Genomic DNA, 14,073 nt, shown 5'->3' on the forward strand with positions numbered 1-14,073 from the left:
ACATTATTTAAAATTGCCATTCTAATAAATTTAATTATCTTCAAGGGTAAATACGTTCAATTTTCTATTTATTTATATTGAAAGGAACATTAATATTATTTTAAGCATTTTTCAATATTCAGGCCGTCATGGCACAGCGGTGGACTCTAAGCGCAACGGATGTGGGTTCCTATAGTCATTTTGGGGAACTAATTATTTTCATTTACTCGCTATGGTAACACGACAAAATGAAGTTACGACTGGTCTCTATTCCACTGGCCATTGTGTTTAAGTAAATCCCAAAAAGTACTTATAAGATATTTTTTCTGAAAAATATAGTTGGAGAACAAAGCCTTAGAATGTTATAAAATCAGTTTTATAACTTTCACAAAAAAAATATTGATAATAAAATTAAAATAAAATATAGGGTAAAGATTCTCTCTACATGGCAGCACCAACAGCCACCAAAGTCCAGTCACGCGAGAAAAAAATGTGAACAGTGTTTTATTATCATTCAGTTTTTAAAGAAAAAAATAGCTCTTATTATTATAACAATTTAAAAATACTTTAAATATATCTTTTTCTTATATATAAATTAAAAATCAATTAATTTTATATTAAAAATGCTTGTTCCTGTGTAAAAAACTGTGTGTTGACGAAAACTTCTTTTTTTCTGACGGCCGTCGTTCAAAAGGTGTTTTTTTTCATATCGATTAATTTTTACTTGACGCAATTGTACTAGGCTGTCAACCTTCTACCTATCTAAATTGGAAAAATTGCTCTTTTCATTCAATATAACTTTGAAATTACTTAAAATTTAAGTTTAATTTGTTTGTTTTGATACTAAAATTGTTGTAGTTGTCATTCTTTTGTTAATATGTAAGCAAGGTGTACATTATTGTGAATTGTTAAGTGATTTTTAATTTTTATTTTGTAATAATTAATATAACAAGATTATAATATTAATACAAAAATTAAGGTTGTTGTGACACAGTGACACTTTGTCTGACTACGAACGAACGAACGGTTGTGGTTCGATTCCTACTTGCGGGTAAGATTTATTATCATTTTCCTGAATCTGGTTAGAAGATAAAGTTTAATGTTAAGTTCTGTCACTCCATATCCAATATCTCTACTACTTATCCCAACTACTATATGTTTTTTTAGAAATTATTGTGTAGGTATTTGTTACAGGTTAAAAATGAACAGCAATGCAACAGAAGTGGATCCTTTAAGTTCACAATCACAATATAGTTTAAATAATTTCCACAATTTTGAGAGTTATGATAACTTGCATTACCCATATACGGTTAACGTAGAACAATATCAAAATGCTTATAATTATTATAACAAACCCCAATCTAATATGAAAAACTCACAAGAAAATACAAATAATGAAAATAGTGAAATAAACAAAAATGATGTCAAAAAAACAGATAATAAAGATATATCAATACCAAATATTGGTAAACAAAAGATTAAAAAAGAACGAAGTAAATATTTTTCTGAAAAAATAACAGAAAAGGATTTTCCATTTTATGGTTGTGCTCTGTGCAATTTATCGTATCAAACATTACATGAATTAGATACTCATGTTCTTATACATAAAGAAAGGGTAACCAGTTACGATTTAAGAATTAAGAACCAAATGAAAAAACGGAAATTAAAGAAGGAAATGAAGAAAAATAAGAAATTAAAGAAAACAATTAAAACTGAAATTGATTTAGAAATTGAAATAAAACCTGAAGATGGCTATATAGGTAATAAAAAAGCTACAGAATTCATAAATAATGGTGAATCAGATAATCAAAGTTTGAAGGAAAATAAAATAGATATTAAAACAGATAAAAAAAAAGTCACAGATAACACAAAAGCAACGGATAAGGTGAAAGATGATGAATTACAGAAAATATATAAATGTTTTGCATGTCAAAAGCAATTTACTCTAAGTTATTATTTGAAACTTCATGTTAGATCCCATACAGGTATGTATATTTTTTGCTATTAAATACTGAAATAATAAATGTGTAAGGCTGTGAAGATGGATATAAATGAGGAACAAAATTTTTTCAGGCAAAATCAACTAACCTGATTTTAATAAAACTTGAATAATATAGCCTACACAACAGATTTTGAAACAACATATAGGTTAAATTTTAACTGTCATGGCACATGGGCACAAAATGTGACTATAAGCGCGACTGGTTGTGGATTCGTTCCCCACTCGAGGATATGAAATATTTATTTAAAATTTTTATTAATTAAATTAAATTTTAAATTCATATTTCCATTTCTTCCCTCTGGGGTCAAGGCAATGCACGGCGTAGTTTCGTCAGTCAACACACAATGCCTCCTAAATTCGACTGAAAGTCCGTGGAGGAGTGAATGGAGTGTCTTTTCAGTAGGTTCCCTCTGACTGCCTTGTAGTGTGCGGGATACAGCGTGAAGCTGATTGTATTTGATTTAAAAATACACTTTATTGTAATTAATTATTATTGTTCATTGTAATGATATATATTAATGGTCATAAGTATTTGTAAGATAGCATAATAGGTGGCCCTATTGCTAAGTGAGCTATCACAGACATTGCATATTAAATGGCGGACCTTAGCACCGCATTAGAAAATGATATATATATATATATATAATATATATAAGCATTTTGTATAATTTGACTATAATAAAACAATAACTAAGTGTGCTATGCCGCGCGTTAGTAGCTAGCTATAAATAAGCAGAATACAAAGAATATAATATTTTAATACAAAATTTTTCTTGCCTGCCCTGTTATATGCGAGAAACGCAAAAAATGAAGAAAATACCGGTCAAGTGCCACTTAAAATGGCGCACCGAGGGTTCCGTACCAATTTCACGATTGTAGGTCAACAGGAAGTACGACTATAACAAGTTATGAAAATTCACAAACAGAAGTTTGCGGGCGCTTGTGCGCTCATCATGTATGAAAAGAATACAATTATAAGTTTCATATTAATTTCAACTTAATACCTCCACATAGAGAGGAAAGGGTTTGACTGATGACAAAGTAATCCTATAAAGCTTCTGATTTTCCTTTTATTTCAAAAAAAAATTGTGTCCGTCTTGGTGCAGCGGCGTCGAACCCGACAGTTGTAGGTTCGATTTCTACTCGAGAGAATGAATTATATTCATTTCCTAGTTCTGGTAACAATATAAAGTGCGGTGATGATTTTCACGACCCAAAATGCAATACCTCAAAAATTGTAAAGTGCGTGAGGAACGGAGTGTCTTAACACTAGTTTCCCTGTGCCTATTCTGCTATATACAGGATATAGAGTGAAGCAACAATGTTTTCTTTTATTTTCCAGATGAAAAACCGTACACATGTCCCAGCTGTGGACAATGTTTTATAACTGCAAGTAAATTAGGACGCCATAATAAAAGATTTCATTTAGAAATAAGATATCAATGTAGGATATGTTATAGGTATTTTTCTAGGTAAGTTTTTTGCATCGTTTTTCTTTTTAAAAAAAATTATGGTTGTTAGAAGATTTTTGTTTTATCTTTTGTTAATATAAATTATTGATATTATTAGCACATAACGTCGGCCTTATTAACTTGTAACTGCTACTATTGCTTGTAAATTTTAAAAAAAAGGTTAATCTTTAAAATGATTACTTTAATATATTATATAATATTTAATATATATATGATGATTAGCTCGTACGCATGGCGGATCGATAAAACACTACAAATATGTAGTAGGTACCATTTTGAAGTATTCACATTACTTTAAAAACATATTTTTGCAATACGAAGGTTGTACAATGACGCCCACGATATTGTTACTGTTACAGTTTTGAATAAATATCTTTTAAGGTTTTATTAAAAAATATGGAGGCCAATATATATATTTAATATTTTCATTTCCTCGGTTTGGTAACGAGACAAGTGCGGCGTTGAGTTCCCTCGCAACATATCACGCCTCAATAATCTTAGTAAGTTAATCTTAGTCTTATAGGAAGGGAGTGTCTAGGTTCCCTTTGCCTACCCTGCTCTGTGCGGGACACAACGTGAAGCTAAAAAAAATACAATGTTATACATATCCCCATAGAAGATTTTTTCATAATCATTTGTATAAACTTTTACAATTATTTAAATAAAAATACCGTTTTACAGATTCGAATTCTTAACACGACATTTTGATAAAAAACATCCGGATGATAAATTAGAAGGAGAACCGTATGGTAAGTTCAGTAAGATGAAAAAAATGTAACATTTATATATTATTACTAGCGGCCCGCTCGCGGTTTCACCCGCGTGAACTATGTTATTATTAATTTCTGTCTCCATGGCTACGTCCTAGTGACGTTATGCAAAATTTGAGACTCCTAGCATTTGTAGTAACGAAGTTTCATACAAACTTTCGACCCCAAAAACAACTCCTTAGAAGTCGAATATTGTAAATTCCCGTCTTAGCGAGCACCTACGTCCTATAAGTAACTCCTACGCAAAATTTGAGATTCCTAGCACTTGTAGTTTCTGAGATTTCGTGATGAGTGAGTGACCTTTCGATTTTATATATATAGATTATTTTTTTTTTAATTAAACTAATTTTAAATTACTCATAAAAATTCCAGATTACAACGCAATACTGCCATATTTAAAAGAATTAGAAGAACAAATGCGTGAAAAGAAAGAGAAAGAAGCGGAAAAAAAAACAGAAGATGTTTGGGCTGAAAATAATACTAATAAAGAATTTAATATACAAATAGAAGAAGTCAAAGTCGATATGAATATAGAAGTTAAGGAAGAGAATGATACTTATGACGATAATGATGTAATTAATGAAGTTTTTAATGATGATCACGATGAAAATAAAGCTGATATAAAAATAGATGTGGTTAAAGAAGAGGATGATGTGAAAGAAGAGGATAATATGAAAGAGGAGGATGATGTGAAAGAGGAAGATGATATGAAAATGGAGGATGATATGTAAGTTGCTATAGTTGTGGGTTCAATTCTTTTTTGGAATTTTATTTTTTTTATTTTACGGAATGTCTTAACATTATGTTGCCTGCACCCTGCTATATGCAAGATACAGCAAAAATCTAATTACTTAAAACATAATATTCGTATTAATAACTTAATTTTAATTGCATTTCAGCCAGTCAGACGACGACTATTTCCCATCAAACACGTGGGCTTCCACACCTAAAATCGAAACCCCACCGTCTCCCCAACAAAAGCAGGACAAACTAAACTGTCCACAATGTGGCAAGAGAGTGTCCACGGTCTCCTACATGAGGGTTCATATGAGGACGCACACTGGGGAGAGGCCCTTCAAATGCTATATATGTAACGCGGGATTCATTACGAGCAGTAAGATGCATAGACACGTGTTGACTCACCCTGAGTCGTGGGATGGTGAGAAAAAGTGCTTTTTTTGGCGATAATCGATATTTAGAATGGTTAAATGAAATGTATTCGGTATAAAGTTGTGAGTTCTTATGAAAAAAAAAGATACCAAAAAATCACAGTATCTTTGAAATATAAGCTACTATTAATCGATTCTATGAAATGATGCAAAATTAATTGGCTTATAGTTATTACTTACACAATATAATTGAAGAAAAAACATTATTTTATTTTATATATTTTTAGCTTCACGCTGCATACCGAAAACCTAGTTGTCAAGACATTATGTTCCCCACTCAAACCGTAAATACCGAAATTCAAGCTTAAGACATTGTGTGTCAAATGGCGGAACTCAACGCCGCGCTTTGTCTATTAGACACGAGATTCAAACATAATCATTTTTCTTAAATTTCACATTTACAGTTTGACTTTGAAAAATATTTATTTTTATTGCAATGTATATTTTTGATTACAGAAGATGGAATAAAACCGGAAAAGGAAGAAATAAAATCGGAATTAGAAAAAGATGGCGACGACGATGATGATGACCCCGATGATAAGAAACCGTGAGTATTACAAGAGAATTATAGTTTTTTAGAAAATATATAAAAAAAATTACGTAGAGGGATTTATACTACACAAGCGTGCGAAATATTTAATATTTTCATTTCTTCACTCTGGGAACGAGGCAAGACGCGGCGATGAGTCCCGCCATTCTAGTGTCCGGAAGTATTTTAATGGGGAATAGAGTGTCTTTAACACTAGGTTCCCAGGTTCGTTCTGAAGCTAAAAAATGAATGTAGTGAAATTTATAGAATAGTATTTTTCTTTCTGAAGTGAGGAGTAACACTTTAAAAATGTAAAAAAATATATAACTTATTCTATATGTTTAAATTATATGAAAAATGTATATATATATATATTTTAATAATGATAGTATTGTTATAAATAAAAAAAATAGTTAAAGATTTTCTTAAAATGTGTAGTAAAGTGAACAATAGTTATTGAATGCAAATAGATTTCATTTACCGTGTTTATATTATTAAAAAGGTTACAAAAAATGAAGGAAGCCCTAGCGAAGTTCTCCAAAAAACCAAAGAACACGGAGAAGAAGAAGAAAATGTATCAAAAACGACCTCATGCCTGTGAATTTTGCCACAAACGATTCTTGCATTTGGAAACTTTACAGGTAATTTGTATTATTATATTTATTATTTTATATATTTTTAGTTTCACGCTTTATCCCGCATAAAAAAAGTAATAATTTGTTACATATTTTCAAAATTATACATTTTAGATATCAGCTAGTTGCAGCAGGAAATCGTGTGACTGTAAACGCGACGGTTGTGAACTCGATTCTCACGGGGAATGAGTTATTTGATATATCCTTGCTCTGCTAACAAGGCGAACGGCGGCGTTGCGGCCAGTCAACAATCAATGTCTCGAAAATGTGAACAGTGCATGGGAACGAAGTGCTTATCACTTAGTTCCCTATGCCTACGCTGATATATGCGGGATATAGCGTGTAGATAAAAAAAACCTTATATTTTAATTTATTATTTCTCGTAAAAGGTACACAAAAACTGTCACGAGGGTGAAGAAAGAAAATACAAATGTAATTTTTGCCTCACCGAGTTAGAAAATGAAGCTGCACTTAAAACTCATGAAGCCACCCACGAGGGACCAAAGCCGTACTTGTGCACTATATGTGGGAAAAATTATAAGAAACGTGAGACTATGGTATGTATTTTTTTATAATTATTATTAGTATTCAAAAATATTTTGTTTGATGACGGATGACGGGTGATTGCTTACTTATCACCAATATCTTGGAATGTTTTTTTTTTTAATAATAAAATTTCAATGGATCCTTTTTATTGTGTAAAAAAGTTTCGTACGCGTTATTTTTTCTAATTTTGTAATATAGTGATATTGTGTTGTGTTGTGTGTTGTCCTTTGAATAGTTTATTTTGTTTTGTCACTACAACGAGCTAAGCAAGCTGAAGTTGGAAAATTATAACTAGTAGCGATCCAAATGCGGCTTCGTATGCTAAATGTTATTGTTATATAACTAAATTATATACACAAAAAAAATTCAAATTTATAAATGCCTCGAGCACTCGGTGTGTGAGTTTGGAATTATTAACAAATTTAAATTAGTTCTTAATAACGTAGTGTTTTAATACTAAACTCCCAGTTCCGTACCCTGCTATGTGCGGGATACAGCGTGAAGGTAAAAAACGAGATTTTTTTTTAACTTTTCCAAAAAGTAATATAAGCAAACATTGATATCTCAAATAAAAAAATATATTTTTTTTATTTCTTCCCGCAGATATACCATAGAAAAAATCACAAGCCCGACAAAGAGTTCATATGTGACATATGCACAAAATCTTTCAACGCACAGAACAAATTGCAAAGGCACATAATATCACATAAAGTTGATAAATTTATACTTAGATACGAGTGTCCTGTCTGTGCGCATATGTTTAACACGAAATATCATGTGCAAATGCACTTGAATACTCATCAGAAGGAGGGGCTGTGAGTAGATTTTTTATTTTTTTTTGATGGTCATTAGTACACTAAGAAATAAATAAGAAAAGATTAGCTCTAAGGTCAGTTTCACATTGTACTTTTTTGTAACGAATGGGTACATGAAATTAATTAACAATAAAAAACAAAGTAGAAAGTAAGATTGTAAACACGACTGTTTGTGGGTTCGATATATTCCCCCACTCCTGTTAATATGACTTTTGATCTCATATAAAGCTTTTATTGAGTCATTTTCAAATCAATTTCATTTGCGTTATATTTTAATAGATGCAGATTATTTAAATGCTAATTGTGAATACATATATTATTAAAAAGATAAAATGATTTCTAAATATTATAGAAAAATTATAAAAAAATCTCAATTTGTATTGGAATTTTTTTTTTATATGTTTTGTTTAATTTATTATTCTATCATAAATGTATTAATCATAGCAAACCAATATATTTATGATATTTTATTCGATTTAATTCACAGAATACAAGAGGAAAATCGAAACGAAATACTAGCGATGGTGTTACAAAATGCTCGTAAAATACCCAAAAAGTCAGATACATCGACCTCCCTAACTGAAATAGTGCCTTCTGACGAGCGAAGTCGCGTATGCAACATATGTGGAGAAATGTTCCAACATTTTTACTATTTAGAAGAACATTTAAAAAGCCACGGCTCGAAAATCGCCATAGAAGATAACGAGAAAATCGAAGAAAAAAAACATATATGTAAAATTTGTAATAAAGGATTCAAATTACACTATTATCTGAAATTACATAGTTTCACTCATACTAAAGAGAAACCGTTTATTTGTCAGCAATGTGGTAAGGGGTTCATAACCCGGGGAAAGTTAAAGAGACATTTGGAAACGCATACGGGGTTGAAGAAATATCAATGCCACATTTGTTATAAGTTCTTTACAAGGCCCAGCTATTTGAGGATTCATGTTAGAACCATACATGGTACGCAAGATTATAATTTCAGAATGGATAAGCGTTATGAGTTTACAGTTCCGTTGGTTAACGAATGAACAATTGAGTAAGTTTTGAAAAATTTTAAAAATTATTTAGAAATTTATCATGGATTATCGTTTTGTAAATTTAAGTGTGGTAAAGCATTTAAAAACGTATACGGGGTTGACAAAATATCAATGTCAATTTGTTACAAGTTTTTTTCTAAGCCCATTTAAAAAATTAAAAAAAAATAGTAGATTTCCAAAATTTTAAATATTGGAAGTGATTTTTTTCAAAATTTAAAAAAAAAACATAATTGTGTGTTTATATTATCTGTAATGTTTTTTTTTCTATTGTAATATTCAAAATTTGAAATGTTAGTAGAAATTTTATGAGGGGCTATCGTTATATAAGTGATAACAAAAGAATTGTGATTTATTTTATATCTCTTTGGTATTTTCTGTATATATGTGTAATTTTTTAAAAAGGTGAACTTACGTAATTCATAGAGTATTGAATTTGTATATAATTTTTCAAGATGAAGTTTTTGATTGAAAGATCTTAGAATTGCATATGTTATTATAAATTTTTAATAAAAAAAATAATATAATAACGAAAACCAAGTTTAACAGTCTTAGAGAACATTGTATCAAGGTACTCTGTTCTCCACTTTTCGGACCACTTTTATTTACCTTCACGTCGTATCTCGCACATAGCGAGGTAGGCGGAAGAAAGGAAGGAGTCCTGGGAACCTAGTGTTAAAACACTCTGTGCCCATTAAAAAAACTCCGAATGAAATGAAAAACATTTTCATTTTCAGAAACAATTTCCCCAAGTGGGAATCGAATCTACAACGTCCGCATTCACATTCGGTGTCCCAATGTGCCTCGAGAGTTATAGAAATATTTATTATTTAATGGTTTCGTTATTATATTTTTTTATGAATATATTAAATGTGAATGAAGTTAAAATGAATAATTTTTATAGATTATGAATGAAATTTTAATTTGTAGATAAACTAAGAAAAAGGGTACCACTATGCGGGTTTATAGTTTTTTTTTATAATAAATAGAATAGATATGGTTATGGATATGTTAGTTTTTAAAATAAAAAAAATATATAAAATCAACGTCTTAAATTTTTGGCAGTTGTGGTTTTTTTTATTTTAAAAGTTAGTATTAAGAGTAGAATTGCTTTTACATCACAAGGTGTTGGTGAAATATTTTATTTTTATTAATGTGTTTTTTTATTATACTTAAAAAATATATTGTTTTCAAATATTGAATTTATGAAAATAATAAAAAAAATACCAACATTTTAAAAGGTTTTATAGTCAATTTAGATATTTTTATGGTTGAGATTTTTTTTCATGATAATTATTTTCATGTTTGAAAAATTTCTGAAAAAGATTTTTACAATCTTTTCTAGAAAATATTTTTAAAATTAGTTCAGCTTTTAACTGTTAATAGTTATATCAATAATATTGTTTTTTTTTTTAATGAACGGTGCATTTTTTAAAATCTAGATAATAATAAGTTTAGGAGAATAATATGTTGCTGGATGGAAAGTCCAAGATTCGAAGCCATAGTTGATTTTTTATTTTACAATTTTTAAAACAACGGTTGGTGTGAGCAATAATCACAATTGTGACCATTTTACTTGTAAATTTTCTTGACATTGTTGATTTTGTATAAAAGAATATATGGAATAAAAATAAGTTTTGATTTATTCTTGTACTTTTATTGCGAATATAACTTGTTAGGCTTTCATTGCAGAAAAGGAATCGTATTGGTGGTCAAATAGGCTATGACAGGTACGATGGGTTGTATTGAAACAATTAACGTTACGTAAAATACTACTTTAGTCTTTCTTGATTAACTATCAAACAAAAATATTTTTTATTGGAACCAGTAGTTCCTGGGATTAGACGTTTAACCAAATTTACAGCTTTATTAAGCTGAAAGTTAACATTAAAATATGTACTTTTAAGAATCTCTTAATATTTAATTCCACGGCGATTATAACAATTCGTTAAATCAAATCGGTTTTTTAACCTCATAAAATTTTACTTTCAATTTTTGACAGTTTCTACTGTTACATTCCTTCAAATACATTAAAATTTACCACAGAATAATGCGGCGTTAAGTACCGCCAATAATACGCAATATCTCTGAAATTGGACAAAAACCGGAGGGCGGAGTGTCTTAACACTAGTTTCCCCCTGCATACCCTACTAAACACGGAAAAAATATGTAAAAACATTATAGAAAGTGCATTAAACTGATAACCTTTCAAAATGTTACTCTGACCGGGAACAGAAGTGATAACTTCCGACGTTGACGTCTGACACTGACGAAATTAAAACGACCTCTAACTCTCTTATTTTATATAAACAAACCAAGAATAACTTACATAAAAAAACTAGAGACCCAAACGCAGCTTCGCTCATTTTTTATACTATACCCAAATAAACTAATGATTATATTTTAGTATGGGCTATTTTGATGTACTTTTTACTGTAAAGTTTAATCTAAATGCGTTCTGTAAATTTCGCGTAAAAGTGGAACAAATATCCATCCTCACAAACATTCACATTTATAATATAAAGATTCCTTCGATGATAAAACACTAACATAGAAATTATTTGTAACGTAATATGACTAAACTTCCCCGAGGAGATGGAAACTAGTGTTAGAGATAGGTACTCCATAAGTTCATTGAAGAGGCCTTCGTGGCGCAACGGCCTAGGGTCGCGTCAGTTGAGAGTTCGATTCTCGAGAATTCGAATCATTTCATTTCATCATATTCGTTACAAGAGAACTCGATGTGTTGAGTTTCACCACTTACCTTACATGCAATGCCTCCAGAATTTAGAAATACGGCGATAAGTGGAGAACGAAAGTAGTCTTAACGCTAGTTTCCCAGATTCAATCTGCCTACCCTACTATGTGCACCATACGGCGTCAAGCTAAAAAAAGTATTTAAAAATTGACAATTTTGACATATATTTTCAGTTTTTCTATAAATAAATATATAATCGTTTTTTTTAAAGTTTATGGACTACTACTATCGGACATTGCTTGATGTGTGTCGGAAAACAACGCCGCATATTACTATTCGGGAAATTTATTATTAAAAATTAATTCTCCTGAATGTGAATCGAATCTACAACCATCTCGTTTACAGTCACACTCTGCTCTAAATAGAATAAACTATAACCATTACAGTAATTTTGTTTGAAACATTTAATTTATAATGTAATATTTAGCGAAGTCTGGAATATAGCCAAGAGAATGAGATGTTATAAACATATGTCTACATATACTTTGTGGTTGATGACTAAACTTACAGTACGGTCAACGAGCAGTGGCCATCCTGAAGTTAGCTGTAAATGGCTGCGCAGATTTGATTTTTCTCCATAATCCACAACTCCTGTCGCAACTTGTGCCCCTGCGCCACGACTGGCCTGAAATTACTTGGCTTTTTAAATACTTTTACTTTTAAAAGTACCTACCAGTCTTTATAGAAGTTTAATCTTATCTACAAAACTTAATATACCCGTTGAGTTCTGCCACTCTACTCCGGAAACGGATCGAAGGGTCTTAAAACAAGGTCTGCTATGTGCGGATAAAGCGTGAAGCTAAAAAATAAATATAATAAACACGATATTAACTATTGAACATCGATTAAAATGAATTTTATGACAGAACCGCCATTTTATTGATCGTATTTTTTGGGAACGAAATAAAAATCTATTTATGTTTTTTTTTATGTTCTGTACATAAAAAAAAGAAAAATAGATTTAGAAAAAAAATTACATAAAACTTCCAGTAATTTTAGTTTCGTGGATAGTTTTAGCTGTGGAAAAATACTACTGATTTACTGTTAGACAATACTGAAAGGCTATATGAAAAAAAAACCCGCCTCTGTAACCCGCATATAGCAGACTAGGCACAGGAAAAGTGTTAAGACACTCCGTTCTCTGTGCCTCTGCCATATTTTTTGAGTCCCTGCGAATTGAGTGGTGGAACTCAACGCCGCTCTTATTATGATAGATATCTTAATAAAATTATTGTAATCAAAGATAACTTTTAAGTAAGCACTCAAAATAACCAAAGCCGCCATCTTGCTTTTCAATCATTAATTTCCCGCCAAATTGCAAGCTGTCAAACTATGACGCCAGTGGTAGGTCTCGGTGATATATTTTATTTTATTTATAGTGTAACACTAAAATAGTTGTTTAATCCATAAATATTTGTAAATCACGTTAAAAATGTTTTAAAATGAACAGCTGGACTGTTTTAATGAAGTATTGATATTTCAATGGATAAAGGCAGCCTATAAATGCGACAAAGTATAAATGCGACACGGGTTTCATTCCCGGTAGGAGAGATGGAATATTTTCATTTCCTCAATACGCAATGATCGAAAATTGGAACTACGCTGTTACTTGCAAAATACACCATATAGATGAAAAACACCTATTAAATTCTTGATTGATTGTACCCACCAGGTATAGCTGTAATGCATCCATCTCCTTTTTTGAAGTCGGTTAAACCTGGCGGAAAGTCCCCTACAGAGGGAAAAAAATATAGATATAGGAGGGTAAGCTGCTATATCTATACTTTTTTAGCTTCACTCACTTCAAAAGAAAACCTAATCAATTCAAAAATACACAAACTGCGTCACGATTTCTAGAAGAGAGTAGTTGAAAGGATAATTGGTTCAATTCCAAATACATAATTGAAGTATAAACAAACATTTCAAGATGAATCGATCATCTAACAAAATTATAGAATAGGTATTTATTAAACTTGTTGATTTCTCAATTTCACGCTGTTTCACGCTAGTGTACCTATAGCAGGATATGCATAGGAAATCTAATGTTAGGACTTAGGACACCCCGTTTCTTCACTTGGCGTCTATTTTAATAACTTAATTTGTTTGCGTTGATTTTTAAACTTTTATTGATAAATCCCGATTATTCTTTTTAAATTTTGGATCACACTGTATCCCTCCCATAACGTAGAGGGAACGTCCCCTTGGTATTCTTAAGGGATTGCGTGTCGAATGACTCTACGCCGCGCTTTGCCTCGTTACCAGAATGATAAAATAAAAGTGTTAAATAAGTAGATATGTAATACCAAGTTCAAATTGAACCCAAAACCACCGCTTTTACAATCCCACGCTTCTGCCCTT

At 30.7% G+C, this 14,073-nt stretch overlaps 1 protein-coding gene across 5 annotated transcripts; it reads left to right on the forward strand.

Moving 5' to 3' along the window:
• Window positions 1-441: 441 nt before the first annotated feature.
• On the forward strand, window positions 442-10,602 carry LOC146530323 (uncharacterized). 5 transcript variants are annotated; one of them, XM_085200820.1, is made up of 12 exons: window positions 442-673; window positions 864-1,030; window positions 1,161-1,964; window positions 3,324-3,453; window positions 4,135-4,202; window positions 4,596-4,950; window positions 5,123-5,382; window positions 5,849-5,939; window positions 6,424-6,562; window positions 6,946-7,113; window positions 7,706-7,917; window positions 8,405-10,602. In XM_085200820.1, exons 3-12 carry the CDS (start codon window positions 1,181-1,183, stop codon window positions 8,949-8,951), a joined length of 2,754 nt encoding a protein of 917 aa, XP_085056946.1. In that variant the 5' UTR covers window positions 442-673; window positions 864-1,030; window positions 1,161-1,180; the 3' UTR covers window positions 8,952-10,602. The 5 variants fall into 5 exon arrangements, with proteins under 5 accessions (XP_085056946.1, XP_085056943.1, XP_085056944.1 ...); XM_085200817.1 differs by having other exon boundaries at window positions 1,174-1,964; XM_085200818.1 differs by lacking the exon at window positions 864-1,030.
• The last annotated feature ends 3,471 nt before the right edge of the window (window positions 10,603-14,073 follow it).

This window comes from Heliconius melpomene, chromosome 17, assembly GCF_056956725.1.
Source record: "Heliconius melpomene rosina isolate 202511_hmr_F chromosome 17, ASM5695672v1, whole genome shotgun sequence".
NCBI lineage: Eukaryota > Metazoa > Arthropoda > Insecta > Lepidoptera > Nymphalidae > Heliconius > Heliconius melpomene.